Here is a 19085-nt window from a genome sequence, read left to right as displayed (position 1 = left end):
TCACCACTCTCCCGGAACTCAATGCTGGCAGGCAGCACCAGCTCGGGCCCCGGAGCATCCTGCGTCCTGCAAGAAGAACGGGCCTCTTAAAGCCAGGCCGTCCTGACAGCCTGCGGAGGGAGAGCTCTGAACTGTTAACACACCTCTGTACAGTTCTGGAGATAAGGAGCCCACTGCCTCCTTTTCACGTGACGTGTGCAAATATTCAAGTGAGCAAACTGACAGCTGTCACATCCCGCTCGGCACAGGCCAGCCCTCCGAGTACCTGCTTTCATGGGGACGGCAGGCCCGCCCTGACTCCATTATTCACGAGGCTTCACGCCCGCGCAGACCCAGGCCGCTAGGCACCTGCTGCGGCGATGGCTCAGGTGACAGTGAGGAGACACTGCTGGGGACACAGACCATCTAAGCCACCCCGAGCTCCACTCAGGAAAGGGAGGACGCCCCCGGCTGCACATGGCCTTTCCTCCAGCCGAGGTCAGACAGGAGGCCGGGCAGAGCCCTGCAGCCGCGCGGTCAGCGTTCTCGACGCTCAGCGACGCGTGCCTCAGAACACATCCCACTCACTCACATTTCTTCTCAAAGTCACATAATTCGAGGCACTTTTCATCACTTATCCTGACACTACAAAAATAAGGCACTGCCTAAAATATAAACTAAGAGAAACTATAATTTGGGAACATTCCTAATAACTAGCACTGTGCTAATGTTTATATATTTCTAGGTATTCAAGACCAGATTAACTCAGAGGTTAGGTCATTTGTATTAGTTCTTCACTTGTGGGACGCCCTGCCCCTCGGGCAGGCTATACGGTGGGCAGTGTTACAGTAAGTTCTTCTTTCAGTCACAAATGGGAATATCTACCCGTCGGTGTGTCCACCGGGCATATGTAAACATGTGATACTGTGTTGTACACTCATCAAAAAACAGCTGAAAGCCATTAATAAGCAAAGACTTTTTAAAATGTGTTTTGCCTTTCTGCAAAGATAACTGAAAACTAAATAGTGGGGATTATAAGGACTTACACTGAAATGAAAACATCCGTTTTTAAATATTGGCTTAAACCAAACTTAGGTCAAGATGGATTCAAATGAATCTTCTCAGCAACATTTAAGTCTAATACTCTCAGACGATGGTACGAACTGGACAGGTGTAAGTATTTGGAGTCATTGGCATGTCTCCTTATAAGTTAGTTCAAACAATAAAGACTCCTCAACAATGAGAGAAACCAGCACCATGATGACCACAGGCCCCCAGCTACAGGCTGACAACGAAGCCGCCGCCGCCTTCCCACAGCCCAGCTCCCGTCCTCCCCTCTCCCCCCGCACCCAGGGCGAGGGAGGAGAAATACATGTGAGTGAGCGCCAGAGAGGAGTCACACAGGTAAACCAAAAGCATCTTCATCACCTTATATGCTTCACCGTTTATGCCGCCTATGACTTAATAACTTAGACTTAACTCAACAATTTATGTGTAAAAATGCTCTTATACACACAATGTAACTTAAGTGCTCAACATTAGTAAGTCTTTCTTACACTGCCCTATTGATGGACATCTAAAATTGCAGGTAAGTAGTTATTTTCATTCAATAATGGCCCTGGGTAAACTTTACAAATTATTTGTTTCATCAATTTAACAAATCTAGTAAACAGAGAGAATTTAAATTCTCATAGAAAAAAATAAAGTGTCAGCGATAATTTAGTCAATCCCATCATTTGGAAAGATTTTTCTTTGACTAAAATTAGTATTTTCAATATGCTCATTAAAGCAGCTTAGATTTTTATAAATGCATCAATTGAGCACCGCTATACCAACACTGCGTGTGAGAGACACAGACTGGAAATGGGTAATCTCCTGTTTCTATCACTGTCTTAATATCAACACACATTATAGTTCAGATAAAGCCTTTAATAAATCTTTTGCAAAGCAATCTGACCTTGAAAAAGGTCACTTACTATGTATGTCCACAGGATAGAGTAATGTATGACATATAATTAACCATCATCTGGCTATTTGAACACCATTATCTTACTACCTTCCCTGTATTAATTACGTAGACTTCCTGGCTGTGCATATGCTAAGAGCATTATGCTAATCGATCTTCCCTCTCTCAGGTCTTGCTTCACTCACTCAAATATTCATAGGCTCAGGATACGTACCTCTTGATCACCTTATAAATAAAGAGAGGTACTTACTCCTTATAATACAAATATACCATTCTACCTATCTTATTCTAGACTACACCACCAAAAACAAGCACAGACACAGACCTGGGCAGACGATTACTATTACGTCTAAAGAACAAAGCCAGCAAACTAACGTAGGAACCAAAAGCCCAGATCACAACCCAGGTGCAGACCCGAGTCCCACATGAATCTACACGTTTAGTTCCTGTGATGGAACCTCGTGACTACAGTGTCCTCTGCTGGGGGATGGGGAAGGGACGGCCTGGACCTGTGGCCCGTCACCGCATGGGTGAGTGACCGCCAGCCTCAGCTAGCGCCTCAGCTACTGGACTGAGAGGGAGCAGTCAGAATGGTGCCCTGAACTCTGACGAGCACCCAGAGATGAGGGCGCCCCAGCGGGGCTGCTGCTGCGAGCGGCGGAGCGTCCCGCTGCATCCCAGCTCTGGCGGAGCCGAGAGCCCGGCACACTCACACCAGCAGCTGCAGGTCAGACCGCCCGCCACTGGACACACCGCCCGCTCGTTAACCGCACGCTGGAGGCACTGCCGTGCCCACCATCTCAGAGATGCCAAGGAAGTAAAACTCCGGTTTACCGAGGCGACATGGAATCTAAAAGCCGCGAGAAAAGGAAGTAACAAAGGCAGTGCTCTCTTCAAAGCACTGGCAGCACCGATGCAGGAAGAAAGCCAACTCCTCCCCCAGTCTCGGCCGGAGACCACCCCGCGGAGCGGAGCGGAGCGGCGGGAAGCGGCCGAGCGCCTCAGGCTAACGCTCCTGCCACACCACCTTGGCTCTGTGCGTTTTAACCGCGCGGGAATGTCTCTAAGAATGGGTGAAATGATGAGTTTCATGTAAATACAGAAATTATCCAATATTCAAGTCCTATCTCGAAAAAGTCTCTCATTGGCCCTAACCGGTTTGGCTCAGTGGATAGAGCGTCGGCCTGCAGACTCAAGGGTCCCAGGTTCGATTCTGGTCAGGGGCATGTACCTTGGTTGCGGGCACATACCCAGTGGGGAGTGTGCAGGAGGCAGCTAATCGATGTTTCTCTCTCATCGATGTTTCTAACTCTCTATCCCTCTCCCTTCCTCTCTGTAAAAAAAAATCAATAAAATATATTTAAAAAAAGAAAAAAAAAAGAAAAAGTCTCTCAGGTTCAGAGTAGCACACACAACACAGACACATGTAAGCCAACAGGCGTCCCGTCCTCTCTGACCCGGACACGCAGCGGCAAACAGGACACAACTACGGAGCATCGCCCCCGTCGACAGCACGAGAGGAAACTCACTCTTCGTTACCGCTGACGCCCTGACGCCAGCTCCACCTCCGCAGACGCGGTAACGTTACCGGCTCTGGGCAACCTCCCCTCCTTCCGGGATGGAAAGCGACCTCTCACCTGCTCTCCGGCCAGCGGCACTCGGGCTGCTCCAGGCGGACCATCGGCTTCACCATCCCCCGCTCGGCTGTGCTGCAGGCAGACGACACCCTGTCGCTGTCCAGTCGAGTGGAGCTCTGGCCAAGGGAAACACGGCGCTGATCAACACCAGGTGGGGCGTGGTGAGCTGCCAAGCAGGAGCCGACAGCGTGCGAGGAGCCCAGCCAGAATCCCAGGGCATTCCACGCCCCAGAACACACCACCCCTGAAGACTAATGAGACACAGCCACGCCCCCCAAAGCCAGCAGCTGGCTCCACGCCCCACGCACACAGACGTCGTCCCAGGTGCCCCCAGAGCATGGTAACAACAGGGGCTTTGTTCCAAGAAGTCTCTGAGATCAGGACAGTGCTGACGGGATACGTACAACATGGAGAGTTAGGTCCTTCTGTGGTCTGTTAGTTTTAAGAAAGGATTTTAAAATCTGCTCATCGTGGCTCAACACCTAATAAAGAATTGCGTACAGAAACTGGTGTGTTTCTTGTCCCAAATCACCACGGGGGAGCGTGTACAGCAACCAATGCCGTACGTTTAACCTTCCACCCAGTGCCCATTCCTAACCAACCACAACAGGCACACAGGGTGAGCTCCCCCCGTTAGGAAAACCGTCAGCACAGAAGCAGTGGCTTCCAGGGAGAACGCCTGCAACAACGCTTCCCGTGCGAGTTCTCACTCCTACCGACGCAGAAACTGAGCAGACGATACACATCACCTTATCTTTCCTCCGACAGAGGACTCTGTGCTGTAGGTATCTTTGCAATTTTCCGTGAGAGTATACTACTTTATATTAAAAATTACTTTTTCTGTCATGTTATAAACATCTAACGATATTTTTATGTTACAAAATCCTATGTCTGTATAAATTTTGTTGTCTATTCATCAAAATTCATTAAACCAATCCTTTATGTTGTTTAAAATGCTCATCAGTATAGGGTGCCATGACAACGAGTCTGTAAATATATACATTCATACACAAAAATTACTTCCATAAGATACATTGATAGAAACAAAACTGGTCAGTGAATGGCAATACTTAGACTGCAAAAATTTTATTTTAAATGAATACTCAGGCGATAAATTATGGCAAGTTTACTAGGTGTACCAGTTAATAATGAGGATTTTTTTCAATAGATGGAGTTACACGTATGTTGATATATATGTGATTTGGTACGTATGCTATTTTGTTGTATTGAAGGTGTTAACATCATAGATATTTTTACACTTAAAAATGTCAAATTTCGTGCCAAAACAAAGAGCATCTGTGGGAAGTTTTCATTCATTACTTATTTTGAAGAAAAGTGCTGCTGAATACTTCAGGAAGCTTATGGTGAACATGCTCCATCTCAAGATACTTGTGAATGCTGGTTTAAACGCTTTAAAAGTGGTGATTTCAATGTGAAAGACAAAGAACGTCCAGGTCAACCGAAAAAGTTTGAAGACCAACAATTACAAGCATTATTGGATGAAGATGCATGTCAAACTGAAAAACAACTTGCAGAAAGATTAAACATTGCTCAGCAAACAATTTCCGATGGTTTACAAGCAATGGGAAGGATTTTAAAGGAAGGAAAATGGGTGCCACATCAACTGAATGAAAGACAAATGGAAAACCGAAAAGTCATCAGTAAAATGTTGCTTCAATGGCACGAAAGAAAGTCTTTTTTGCATCGAATTGTGACTGGCGATGGAAAGTGGATTTATTTTGAGAATCCCAAATGCACAAAATCATGGGTTGATCCAGGTCAACCATCAACATCGACTGCAAGGCCAAATCGCTTCAGAAAGAAGACAATGCTCTGTGTTTGGTGGGATCAGGAAGGTGTGGTGTATTATGAGCTTCTAAAACCAGGTGAAATCATTAATACTGATCGCTACCGACAACAAAGAATCAATTTGAACTAAGCTTTGATTGTGAAACGACCAGAACGTGCCAGAAGACACGGCAAAGTAATTTTGCTTCGTGATGACGCACCATCACACACTTCAAAACCAGTTAAAGACACGTTAAAAGATGTTGCCTGGAAAGTATTCACCCACCCGCCATATTCACCAGACCTTGCTCCTTCAGATGACCACTAGTTCCGATCGATGGCACATGCACTTTCTGAGCAGCACTTCAGAACATACGAAGAAGTGGAAAATTGGGTCTCTGAATGGTTTGCCTCAAAACAAGAAAAGTTCTATTGGGACGGTATCCACAAATTACCTGAAAGACGGGGGAAATGCGTAGCTAGCGATGGACATTCCTTTGAATAAAGCACTTTTAATGTTTCTCTTGAAATGATCGTGTTTTCTTTGATTACAAAATCCGCATTATTAACCGGTACACCTAGTATATGTTACCATATTATGGTACAATCCAGCTTGTTTTCAAGTGATTTTCAAAGGAAATACTCACAAAACAACAGCCAAAGGAAGTAGGACAGAAAGGAGTGCGTATGTGTGTGTGTGGGGCGGGAGGGGGGGGCGGGGGGGGAGGTGCGCAGGGGGGAGACAGAGATTTAAGTATGTTAAAATGTATAAACAAACACAGACACACATCAAGAGTTCAACAAAGGACCCATCAACATGTTGTCAACAGCCAACTTATAAACTGAACGAACAGTTTTCATGCTTTTACGTTTTTCAATTTACGATTTTCTACGCTGACTACACATTTTATAAAAAGCTAAAGCTTTTATATTTGTATTTGGTTCCTGAGACTCGCTCACGCACCACACGCTGCTGAGCCCAGAGCACAGAGGAGCTCACGAGGGAGAGCTCCTTCCAGAGCCTGCTGTCCACCCACAGACCAGGCAAGGCCGGCAGAACCAAGACCGCACGGCAGCAGCTGCTGGTGCTGGTGCGTGAGGAACAGGTCTTCCAGGAAGTGACCTGCGCGCGCGGAGGTCTGAGGACAGAAGGGGAGCCACGTGGACGCACGGGTGGTCAGGGAGCAGCCAGGCGCCGGCGTGCAGGGACGGAGCCGTGGCCAGCCCGTGCTTGGCTGGAGGCAGGTCCCAGGGAGCCGTGTAACCGGCTGAGGACAGTGCTGTATCTGGGATAAGGAAGTCCGGGCCTTGGAACCAGGGGCAGTCACAAGACTGAACTTCCATTCGGGAACATGGGCCTGGCTGCAGGGAGAGGGCCGGGCAGCACGAGAGAGGCTGCTACTGAGGGGCGATGTGCGCTGCTCTGTGACGACCGAATGGGGGTGGAAAAGGCGGACAGGGGGACCTCTCCCAGGTGGAGCGGAGAGAACGGGCCGATGGCTGGATGTGGAGGCTTCGAGAAGGAAAAGCAGGAGGAGCGCTGGCCTGCAGTGAGGAGGCCCCGTTTACTGAGACGGGGAGGCCAGACAGAGAGAACCGTGTTCAGCTGAGTTCACCCTGGGGTACCTGTCAGCATCCCCCTGGACGTGTCGACCAGCCTTCGGAGCAGGGAGAGGTCAGGGCCAAGGTCAGACTCAGGAGTAATTAACACACAGCTGGTTTTCTAATTCCAGCAACTGTGCCAGGTCACCCAGGAACACAGATCGACAGAAGGGCTCCAGGTCTGATGCCCCAAAACTTTAGATGTGACGCAGGAGAGGAACCAACAGATCAGAGTGAGGAGGAAGGAGAACCCACGTGGCAAGGCACGGAGGGGGACACCCTGGGCGGTGACCCAGCCAAGACAGATGGAAACAAGCAGCAGCCATGGCAACCTGGAGGACTCAGTGCCCGTGGCAGACAGTCCCCGTGAAGGAGCAGGAGCCAATGAGAGCCGAGGAATGAAGGGGGTCGCAGGAAGAGTTGTTTCTTCGAGAAAGCATGCTGTACGCAGGAGCAGACAGCGGGCAGGCGCCGGGGACAGCAGGTTCTTCCCAGACGCTGGTGAGAATGCCCAGGCCTGGAGTCTGCTGCGAGCGGCCCCAGGACGCCCCAGCCTGGGCAGAGCCTGTGCTCTGCTTCACCCACAGGCCCGTGGAGGAGCCATGCCCTGCCAGCCGCCCCCCCGCCCCCGCCCGCCCACTGAGCCTTCAGGAGACCTGCAAACCCCGTGGCTCCTGGGAGGCCCCAGGACGTCTGGCTGCCATGGAGAGACGACAGGGCGAGGTCCCACGGAGAGAAGCTGAGATGACAGGGAGATGGGAGGCCCAGCAGGCCCCGTGTCCCAGCACAGCCTGGCCACCAACTAACCCACTCGCTGAACGCGGCCACACCAGGAACCATCAGCAAGACCAGCACCTCACTGCCCAGGTCCAAACCACCTGCACGACTGTAAGCAGGAGCCTGCTGTTTCAGTCCAGAGTTTCGGGATATCTGTTTCCCAGCAACAAATAACCAGAGTGAGGAGAGAAAAAACTGATCACACAAGATAAGCCACGGGCCGAGGAGGTAGGCTGACAAGTGGGAGCTAGGACCAAGGAGAGAGCTAAGGAGAGCGGGAGGCCATTGTCTTCAGGATCACCTGACCGAGAAGGGCTGGGCACACACAGCACCAAAGAGAAAGCACAGCCCTTTCTGCTCAGGGAAACACACAGCCTGCCCCCTCCCCTGCCCTCCGCGTCCCTGAGAGAGACAGCCCACAGCTAACTGCATCGCTGGGAGGAGACAGCCCACAGCTAACTGCATCGCTGGGAGGAGACAGCACACGGCTAACTGCATCGCTGAGAGGAGACAGCCCACAGCTAACTGCATCGCTGAGAGGAGACAGCCCACAGCTAACTGCATCGCTGGGAGGAGACAGCACACGGCTAGCTGCATCACTGAGAGGAGAGAGCACACAGCTAACTGCATCGCTGAGAGGAGACAGCCCACAGCTAACTGCATCGCTGAGAGGAGACAGCCCACAGCTAACTGCATCGCTGAGAGGAGAGAGCACACGGCTAACTGCATCGCTGGGAGGAGACAGCACACGGCTAACTGCATCGCTGAGAGGAGACAGCCCACAGCTAACTGCATCGCTGAGAGGAGACAGCCCACAGCTAACTGCATCGCTGAGAGGAGACAGCCCACAGCTAACTGCATCGCTGGGAGGAGACAGCACACGGCTAACTGCATCGCTGAGAGGAGACAGCCCACAGCTAACTGCATCGCTGGGAGGAGACAGCCCACAGCTAACTGCATCGCTGAGAGGAGACAGCCCACAGCTAACTGCATCGCTGAGAGGAGACAGCCCACAGCTAACTGCATCGCTGGGAGGAGACAGCACACGGCTAACTGCATCGCTGAGAGGAGACAGCCCACAGCTAACTGCATCGCTGAGAGGAGACAGCCCACAGCTAACTGCATCGCTGAGAGGAGACAGCCCACAGCTAACTGCATTGCTGAGAGAGGAGACGGCACACAGCTAGCTGCATCGCTGAGAGGAGACGGCACACAGCTAGCTGCATCGCTGAGAGGAGACAGCCCACGGCTAACTGCATCGCTGAGAGGAGAGAGCACACGGCTAGCTGCATCACTGAGAGGAGAGAGCACACAGCTAGCTGCATCGCTGAGAGGAGAGAGCACAGAGCTAGCTGCATCGCTGAGAGGAGAGAGCACACGGCTAACTGCATCGCTGAGAGGAGAGAGCACACGGCTAACTGCATCGCTGAGAGAGGAGACAGCACACAGCTAGCTGCATCGCTGAGAGGAGAGAGCACACAGCTAGCTGCATCGCTGAGAGGAGAGAGCACACAGCTAGCTGCATCGCTGAGAGGAGAGAGCACACGGCTAGCTGCATCGCTGAGAGGAGACAGCCCACGGCTAACTGCATCGCTGAGAGAGGAGACAGCACACGGCTAGCTGCATCGCTGAGAGAGGAGACAGCACACAGCTAACTGCATCGCTGAGAGAGGAGACAGCACACGGCTAACTGCATCGCTGAGAGAGGAGACAGCACACAGCTAACTGCATCGCTGAGAGGAGACAGCACACAACTAACTGCATCGCTGAGAGAGGAGACAGCACACGGCTAGCTGCATCGCTGAGAGTGGAGACAGCACACAGCTAGCTGCATGGCTGAGAGAGATGCTAGGACCCCTGTGGAGTCTGCACAGCAGTGGGTCGGGGCCACAATAACTCGCCCACGGTGTCCTGTCACATTAAACCAACACGTCCTGTCAGGTAAGATGCCATCCCCTACCTTGCTTGTGGGCAACGCTGTTCCACTGTGAATGTCGCCTCCTAAGTCAAAAGTTGTCTCCTGAACAATTCTGCAAGATAAAAAGAAAAGACAGAATGAAGATTCAAACAATCAGGCAGAGCCTCGTCCTAGTGATACAAAAGGAGCGGTTAGAGCAGTGGTCGGCAAACCACGGCTCGCGAGCCACATGCGGCTCTTTGGCCCCTTGAGTGTTCTAACGCCACTTCTTCAAAATAGACTCGTCCAGGCCAAAAACCGACTTCTGCGCATGGGCCACAAAGTTTCAATCGCACTGTACGTGCGCGCCCGCACGTGGTATTTTGTGGAAGAGCCACACTCAAGGGGCCAAAGAGCCGCATGTGGCTCGCGAGCCGTGGTTTGCCGACCACTGGGTTAGAGGCACACCCAATGCGCAAAGATCTTCAGGAAGTGGCTTTCCAGCACGTTTCCCTGGTGCGGAGGAGCAGAGCCTGCAGAGGGGGCTCTGTGGGTCACACACCCCAAAGCGGCCTGGGCCCCCTCTTCCCAGGTGTGGATGCCACGGCCTTCCTGTAACAGGACGCCCTCCACAGGAAAACAAAGCAAAAACATTTCTCACTGACACTAAGTACTCTCAGGGTATTCTTTAAAACCATGTTTAAAAACAATAAACGGAAAGGAACCCTAAAGAAAAAAGCAAGAGTCCCATCCTGTAAGCCGCTAGGCCGCAAACGGCACAGAAAGAAAGCAGACGCCTCAGATGCCAGGAGCCGCCTGCGGCTCAGGCCCCGGGCAGGCGGCACAGAGCTGGCTGCCGCCGGCTGAGGCCGTGTGATGACTTTTATGGATCCCGCTACTTGGGCTACAAAGAAGGAAACGGAGACATTTTGAACACGTTAGCAATCAGAGCAAGAGCTAGTCTTGTTTAATCAATTTATCAAGACTTTTAAACCATCCTCATGAAAACCAATTCAGAATATAAACAAACTCTCATTCTAAACAGGCAATAACCTGGGCACAGGTGGAGGGGGAGGGGTCCCGGTCCCGCCGGGCAGAGGCCCAGCCAGCGGGGAACAGAGCCCAGACCTGGGACCCCGACGGCGGGAGCCAGCGTTTCCATCCCTGGGCGTCACTGGAGAATCTAAATTCTCCCCTTTTTACGATGCTTAGAAAGTACCCGAAAAGCAGAAATACGGAAGCGAACTGAAATGCTCTTCGGGTGCCTGGGCTCTGAGAGGAAGCCTCGGTAGGCAAGGTCCCGGGGAGGCAGCCGGCACCCCCCGGAGAACACCTCCCCGGTGCGGCTGTGGAGACACGTCCTGGAAGAAGCAGGAAGGAGGACACCAAGCAGGTGAACTCCCGCCAGGAGGTGTGGTGCCGAAAGCAGGAAGCTGACGATGAAAATACAGCAAAGGGCACTGGGGCAGGACTGTGCTGCCGCCAGGAGGCGGGGAAGGCGGGGCGAGAGGCCCAAGGGGGACGGGTGATAAAAGCAGAGCCTGAGGAGGAAAGCCGGGTCCTCCCGGCGCAGGGCAGGGCGCGCTTACACACGGCTCCTGTCGAGCTGGAGCAGAGCCGGGCACCTTGAGGAGACAGCAAGGCGCTGCAGGTTTCCGTGGGAACGGAGAGCCTGGTCCTTTGCAGAAGCTGGAGCTCAAGGGGAGAGGCTAGAAACAGACCCTCCCAGCCCACGGAACCCCAGCACCCCATGTGCCCACGCGTGTGTGTGCCATCACGTTCCTCCCGGAGGGGACAGGTGGTCTGTCCTTCGCCAGGATTCATCCTGGACAAAGAACGGGCAGGGGCAGAGCCCAACCCGTTTACAGCAACAACCAAATTGAAAACGCCGACAAACTGTGCAAGACCAACAGGAAAAACCCCCAATGTTCACACCCGCTCAAGTCCAGGCTCCGGGGGAGGGGGTTTGAGCAGAGGGAGGTCAGGAGGGAGCAAGGAGGGGAGGGCGCACGAGAGCCCGCACAGCTCTCCAGGCTCTGCTCCCCGCACGCTTTCCCTTCATGCACATCCGGATCTCTGAGCAACGTGAGACCACGCCCACTATCGTGAGAAAGCACACCCCAACCCGACACCCACGGCTAGACCTCACCCCAACAGGAGGCCTTCCGGTTTCCAGGAGCAGCCCCGCTGCAAGTCCTCAGACAGGCGCTAGGTGGCGCCCAAGGACAAAAGACAGAGCCTTCCTTGAGGTCTTCCCGTTCCCTCATGGGAGACAGGAAAACGAACCTCAACACAAAACCCCCTTACAGAGGACCTTACGTCCAACACCATGATTCTTCACAGGAGAGCGAAGCAAGTGTTGTTTTAAAGGATCAAACAAATAACAACAGATTTTAAAGTAATTTAAAAACTAGCCACAACCCCGTTAGGATGAAGACCTTTCTTTTCTTCTTCTTCCCTCTGAAACCAACCAAATAAACAAGAACCGGAACCACAAACCCACTTGGAATTAAAATTAAAGTCACGTGACCTACGCCTGACGTGGCATGTCTCCGCCCAATGGAGAAACCCCGTGCCCCTCGGGGCAGCGTCTCGGTGCATTACCCGGGTTTGTGTCTGGGGCCCTTCGCGGGCAGGCCGTCCACGGGCCTCTTCACCAGGGCGTGGTCCTGGCTGGGGTCCACGAACTTGAACACATGCTGGGCTCCGAACTGCACACTCATCCCGCTCTGCAGCATGGTCGTCTCCGAGATGCGCTGCCCCTCCACATAGGTCTCCGCGTCCATGCTCCTGGGCGTGACGGTGACCACTCCGTCCATGTTCGTGAGGTCGCAGTGATGGGGCTGAATCCCTGAACCAAACAACTGCAAACAGGAGAAGATGAAAGACACTGCCACCACACAGAACACAGAATTTAAAGCTGCGAGCCCCCCTGACGGTGCATGCAGTCTAGTAAGCTCTGGACTGCTACGCTCTGCAGAAAGGGGGTCCATCCGCAGTGTAAAACACGTCAACGCTGTCCAGCAGCGGCACGTCCCGTTTTAGCAGCCAGCGCCCTGATGTGGGCCGGCTGTGCTGTGTGTGAAACAGCCTGTGGTCGTGTAAAGACCGGGTGAGTGGGTGGGTCAGTCTGCACAGAGGTGAGGCCACGGCTCCCGTGTGTCTGCGTGCTGCTGTGCCGAGGAAAAGATGTCAGAGCCGAGCCCAACGTCAGCAGCTGCCGTCGTTACGACGAGCCCACCGGGCGCAGCGATGCCGACGGTGCTGCGCACAGAGCACGCTGAGCTCGGGGAGACCACGCCCAGACGACGCCTGCGCGGCGAGCACTGAAGGCCTGCGACCCCGGGGTCGGCCCGATGCCGGGCACCGTCTCCCGGAAGCAGCCCCAGGAAAGCACCGCCATCACGCGGAGACAAGCGACAGCCTCAGAGGAACGCCACGCCACCCACGTTCCCAGACGGGAGTGTGGACGTGGACTCACTCTGCCCTTTTCCCGCCGAAGCAAAGGCCAGTGACCCAGAGTGAACAAGCTCCGCACGTTCAGACCGTCTTTGGTTTTCACCCTTCACTCATGCGCTCCCACAGGCTACCTCCTACTGAAACGCGAGCATCACACACGGAAGCTGCGCGTGCGCACCTGGATGGAGCTGTCGTCAAACTTGTCTGTCCCGACCTCCGTCACACTGAGCTGCAGGCGGTAGAGCTTGGGCTTGTCTCGGGAGTCGGAGCCATCTGTGAGAAGCAAGTACAAGGTCACCTTGGAAGCGACACCACTTCTCCCAAAGTCACAGCACGCGGCTGAACCGGACACAGAAAACGCCAACGACACACAAACAGTCAGCTTCTGTTTACTGTCACTCAAGGTGCCAACCCTGTCATTCCCACCGACACTTTCTCATCAGATAGCAGCACTGCTGTCACCCCCGCCCCCGCCCTGGGTTGTGCTGGTGACTCTGAGGAGCGATCCTTCCTATCAGCCAGCCAGGGCGTCACAGACCGAGGGCCTTCCGAGACCAGGTCCCTTGGGCACTGAACCCGCCCTCTACCCGCACCGGCCCCGCGGCTGTGGGCCGGCTGGATCCCCGAGGCAGGTTTTCCAAGTGCAGCCTCGGGGCTCACCCAGACCTCCTGGACCAAACCCTGGGGGAGGAGACCCAAACCTGCGCCTCTGGACCCTATCCCCCGGGGCTCTGATGTCATCGCTGGCAGCCAGTGCTCCGCTCGCTCGGGGAGTAGAGCTGTGGGCAGACAGGGCCCTGGCTTGCTGGTGTCACATGACCCTCCATGAATGTTGGAACGTGCATGTCCCTGAGCCAGAATTCCCGGAGGGAGATGCTCGGGCAGAGCAGGGCCAGGGCAGCCCCTCGTCCCCTCTCCTGTGGAATGGCACCCGTCCAGGACCTGTTCTGATTTCAGAGCTGCCAGTGCAGGAGGGAACATGCCCCAAAGGACCAGCGGGTCCCGGCGGAGCTGGCCGTGGAGGCAGCCCAGTCTGCATCCATCCGCTACGCAGTCTCCCTAGCAGGCCCGGGAGCCGCTCGACTGACTGCACCAACACCCGAGCAACCTCAGGCCTCTTCCTAAGTCGCCAGCTCAGATCTCTAGGTGCTGGATCGGGGAGGCCAGCTGCGAGGGCGTCTGGAGTTAAACATCTGGAGTGTACACTGGTTTTAGGCTGTGGTGTGGTCTCAGCTCTTGGACACAAGACGCCGGGCCTATACCAGCCCTGTGAGAAGCGCTGTGACTTTGGAGCGTGCACAGAAACACCCCAATAGAACCTGCATCTCTGAAGCAGAGCAGAGGTCTGAAATCCGGGCAAGGCAGGAGACGCTGGAGCAGCACCCGAGACCCAGGTCTAAAGTGCGCTAGGAACCGGGCGTCTGTGCTTGCTCACGGCGGGGCCACCCTCACCTGACGTGGTGGCAGCTCCAAGTCCTGATCCAAAAGGAGGCATCAGCACCACCTGGGCTTTCCCTGGACCGGCACCCCCTCCAGCCCCGCTGAGTCCAGCGCCCCCACACGCCTATGACCCTGCTTGCTGCAGACACCAGGTGCCGGGTCCCCGTCCCTCCCTCCTTCCTACTGCCTCGCCTCCCAGCTCTGAGCTCCCTGGTGGCTAGCTCTTTGGAGAAACCTCTCTATCCTGGCGCTCAGCAGTGTCTGGTCCACAGTACGCATTTAATGAAGATTTAATGTTCACAGTTGGTAATTATTAACTAAAAATGAAAAAACAGAATAATGCAACATGGCCACACAGCAATTATAAAATAAAGAAAACAAAAGAAAATAACTGATCAACAATTATTTCAATACAAAGTGAAAAAAACAGAACATGAAAAACGCGCCTACTTAGGGGTGACAGACGCCTGACGTGCTCTCGAAGGGCATCGCGTGAGCTAATGGCCATCTCCCCTGCTGCACGGCCACTTCCCATGAGCAGTCAGAGCTACAGAGAAAGGGAACAAACTCTTCTCCCAGCCGCTCCTTCCTGACCACTTTGCGGTAACAACAGGAAACACCTCCACAGACAGATTCTGAGCCCCCGAAACGGTGGCCACGGGCTCCGAGCTACATGGGGTGGTGCGTGCGGGGAGGGAGGAAGAAAGGGAGACGGAGGCACGAAAGCTCGGGTAGTGCACCTTTCCTCCTGGAACAGCACGGCCGTCTCCTTGCTCAAGGGTGACGACCCTCACACGGCAGCCGCACACGCTGTCCTCGCACGGAGTCCTCAGCGCCCCCCGCCCCTGGCCCTCCACGCTGTGCCCTCGGCAAAGGCGGAGTCCCTTTCCAGTGAAAACCCTCTGAGAGCCTGCCACACAGCAGGGCTTGTCCCAGGACGTCTGAGATCTGCTCACTTATAATTCTGTCTTGAGAACAGGTGGTACGTGCACGTGGTTCCAATGTGAAGGGCACAGGCGGCGCCCAGTGAGTGCCCTGCCTCCACCCGCCTCTCCCGGAGCCAGGCTTCCTTCCACAAGCAGTTTCATGCATCTGTCATTCAACAGAGGAAACGGGTTCCTCTTTCTCCTTTTTTGGGGGCAGCAGAAACGTTAGAATACGATTTAGGGTTGTCAAATGACATACATGACATCCAGTCACATGTGCAATATCTGAGATAAACTGACACTAAAAAACTGCTGTTTTACCTGAAATCCAGATTTATCTGGGTGTCGGAGTTTTATTTGCCAACCTGAGGTCCCTGAATTACTGCCACACGGGCTGCGCCGTCTGTAGCGGGAAGTCCTCGTTAGCGTGCTGCCTCTTAAGGGGGAGCCCATCACGGGCAGACAGGGGCACGTGTGCAGGCACGTGTTTCCATCCATGTCTCGGCCCTCAGTGGTGTCCAGAGGAGCCTCTGGGAAGTAGCGTGTGGTGCGAAGTGTGGACGCGGGCGAAGAGCCGCCTGCGTCGCGGGCACTGTGCTGGGTGTGGCAGGGGGCCCGGGAGAAAGCGAGCAGAGCTCACATCTCTGAGCCAACGCGGCCGCTGAGGCACTTCCGAGGGCTGTGGAGCCGCTGGAAGAAACCTCCCACGGCTCCTCCCAGCTCCGCGGGGAAAAGGGCCTCCTCGAGGAGCGCGCGGCTGAAGCTGCGGACGCCCCCACGCACGGGTGTGCGAGCAGGGGCGGAAAGGCCTCCTGCCGCGCCCTCCCTCACTCCAGAGCATGACGTTAACAAACACGTGGAATCGTTCCAGAACCGCTGAGGAGTAAGAGAACAAAAACACGCCTGAGCCTCCTCTTTATGTACACACAAATACCAAAATAGGTAAAAAGAACACCACCTGTTTACATTTTTAAAAACACACAACAAAACCCAAACTCCAAGTTTGGCTAATATCTAATGACAATCTGTATGATCAGTTTGGAGAAAATTAAACTAAAATAAGATGGTAAAAGGTAAATAAACTTCACCAAGCACGGAAAGTATTTGACTGTTAGATTTAACACGTAAGAAATATTGGAAGTAGAAAAGCAGATAAAAACGAAGTATTTCCATAGAACCCACAACGAGCTGCAGCATTTGAGATGACAGAGCCCGAGACACTCAAACCTGAGCAGCACATTCCAGGTGAGAGGCACCGCTGGCCGACAAGGAGAGGAGAGGGCGCCTCGGCCGCAGTGACAGGTCCCAGCGCACGGCCGGCCTCCCCTGCAGCCCCCCAGAGTCTCGGACACACGGCCTCTGACCCGAGACGCTCCCCCACCAGCACTGCACCCCAGGTCGCGGACAGGGCTGACAAAGCACTCCTCCCTCCTGCCTGCTGCCTCTCATCCCTCACCCTGTCTCTTTCTCCCCCTCACTATTCTCATGCTCTCCTGCCCCGCCCGCCTCTTCCCCCTTATTCTTGGGGGGCTGGAGGGGAGAAGAACAGGAAAACCACTCTCTCCCTTCTTTAATTCTCACTTAGGTCAGTCTAGCAAAGGAAGTGGACGTTTTTGCAAAGTAAGTTTCCATTATTTTTAACGAAGTCTGCATGTGGAATGCTTATTAATGACAGCACGTAAAGCGTCTTAAAGGACGTCATTCATACCAACGCGACACCAACACGCACACACACGAGGCTGTGGGCGCTCGTGCTGAGCAGGAGCACGGGTTACCTTCGTGAGCGTGAGAGCTGCAGTAGGCAAAGTGGTTCCTTCTCCCTGGGGTGCGCATGCAGAGGACCCAGGTGAAGGCAGCAGCGCGAGGCCATGCGGGCATGTGAAGAGGGAGAGACAGAGAGGTGAGCTGCGGTGAGAGCCTCGCCCGGGGGAAGGGTCCCCCACCACCGTCAGGATGAGGACGGACGACAGGCCCCGCAGGCTGCGTGTGAGAGACACGGACGGTGAAGACCGCGAGGACAGGTGAGTCACCGCCAGGAGGAGGAGGGAGGGAGGCCTGTGGAGTCCGCGCCCCCGCAGTCTTCTGTTGAAAGAACACAGTCAAACCCAGAAAGCCTACAGGAACTCGTGAGCCCCATTCGCCAGAAGACAGTGCAAGCTACACCCGCACCTCACACACCTCAGGCACTCAGCCGGCCGACAGGCCCGTGTGATGGCGTGTCCGGGGGAAACATGTCCTTATCCATCCATGACAAGTCAACACGGATAAACGGCTTGCGTGGCCATGGAAACCCTCCCATTTCACTCAGCATGCTGCCTCTTAGAGTGAAAACTTAGAGACGCAGGGGCTCCTGGGAAGAGCCAGGTTTCCGTAAGACCTGGCCCAGCATGCAGGTCGGCCACCACTTGCTCGCCCTGACACAGTGGTCGCACATCTGAGCATCGGGCATTTGTCAGACAATAAGGCCACCCAACAGGAGGGACGTCAGACCAACGCACGCACGGGACTCACCACACTGCCTCACGAGCAGCTCTCGGGAGCCATCACTCGACGGCAGGAGCAGCCTATCACCTCGGAAAGCCCTGCTCAGCCTGAAGCATTAGCTCGGTGAACGTGACCAAGGCAGCAGGCGGCCACAGACAGGACACGCAGTCATCGGCAGGCAGCACGTGGGGTTGCCAGTATTTGTTTAAAAGCAGCATGGAAGTAATAGTTACCTAGTCTCTACCACTTCCCACACCTACAAAAATGGTGTGTATTTTCATCACCGGGGAGACGATACACATGAAATAAGCCGTCAACCAGCAATTCTCACCAGGATGTAAGTTCCTGAAATCAGTTTAATCTGTGTTGTCGGGGCTCTGTTTCCAAGGCCCAGACGATGACATATAATAAGGGTTCAGTAACTATTAGTCCAATCAGTGAGTGAATGCGTTCTCAGCCTGTCTCTGCTACCACCCAAATCAGCTTTCCATTACTCATTTGAAAATACTCTACGTCGACTGTTATTTATCAATTCTCTCTGAACTAATACTTCTAAGTCCTCAAAATAATCATTAATTTCTAGCATGTAATACAAAACTTTAAAGAACAGACCCAATGCTCCAAGATCCTAACTAAAACATGTGAAGTTCAGAAATAAATGGCCGTCCCACAGTTGCTAGCCACTGCCCCCAACTCCAGGCGCCACACCCTCACACCCCAACTCCAGGCACACCCCAACTCCAGGCACACCCCAAATACAGAAACACCCCAACTACAGAAACACCCCAACTCCAGGCACACCCCGACTCCAGGCACACCCCAAATACAGAAACACCCCAACTACAGAAACACCCCAACTCCAGGCACACCCCAACTCCAGGCACACCCCAAATACAGAAACACCCCAACTCCAGGCACACCCCAACTCCAGGCACACCCCGACTCCAGGCACACCCCAACTCCAGGCACACCCCAAATACAGAAACACACCCCGACTCCAGGCACACCCCGACTCCAGGCACACCCCGACTCCAGGAACACCCCAACTACAGAAACACACCCCGACTCCAGGAACACCCCAACTACAGAAACACACCCCAACTCCAGGCACACCCCAACTCCAGACACAC

At 53.9% G+C, this 19085-nt stretch overlaps 1 protein-coding gene across 8 annotated transcripts in view; it reads right to left on the bottom strand.

Moving 5' to 3' along the window:
- Window positions 1-19085, bottom strand: part of AFDN (afadin, adherens junction formation factor) — a 102773-nt gene that overhangs the window by 41381 nt on the left and 42307 nt on the right. For 4 of the 8 annotated variants that reach the window (XM_054722575.1, XM_054722576.1, XM_054722578.1 and 1 more), the window contains exons 9-14: window positions 17247-17291; window positions 13284-13378; window positions 12251-12510; window positions 9710-9779; window positions 3583-3698; window positions 5-66 (exon numbers count right to left, since the gene is read on the bottom strand). In XM_054722575.1, coding sequence (XP_054578550.1) covers window positions 5-66; window positions 3583-3698; window positions 9710-9779; window positions 12251-12510; window positions 13284-13378; window positions 17247-17291 — 648 coding nt within the window. The remainder of the gene's footprint in view (window positions 1-4; window positions 67-3582; window positions 3699-9709; window positions 9780-12250; window positions 12511-13283; window positions 13379-17246; window positions 17292-19085) is intronic. The other 4 variants (XM_054722577.1, XM_054722580.1, XM_054722581.1 and 1 more) reach the window with 1 other exon arrangement.

This window comes from Eptesicus fuscus, chromosome 10 (assembly GCF_027574615.1).
Source record: "Eptesicus fuscus isolate TK198812 chromosome 10, DD_ASM_mEF_20220401, whole genome shotgun sequence".
Classification (NCBI taxonomy): domain Eukaryota; kingdom Metazoa; phylum Chordata; class Mammalia; order Chiroptera; family Vespertilionidae; genus Eptesicus; species Eptesicus fuscus.
The sequence above is the reverse complement of the archived record's forward strand: the minus strand, read 5'-3'. Positions and strand labels throughout refer to the sequence as shown.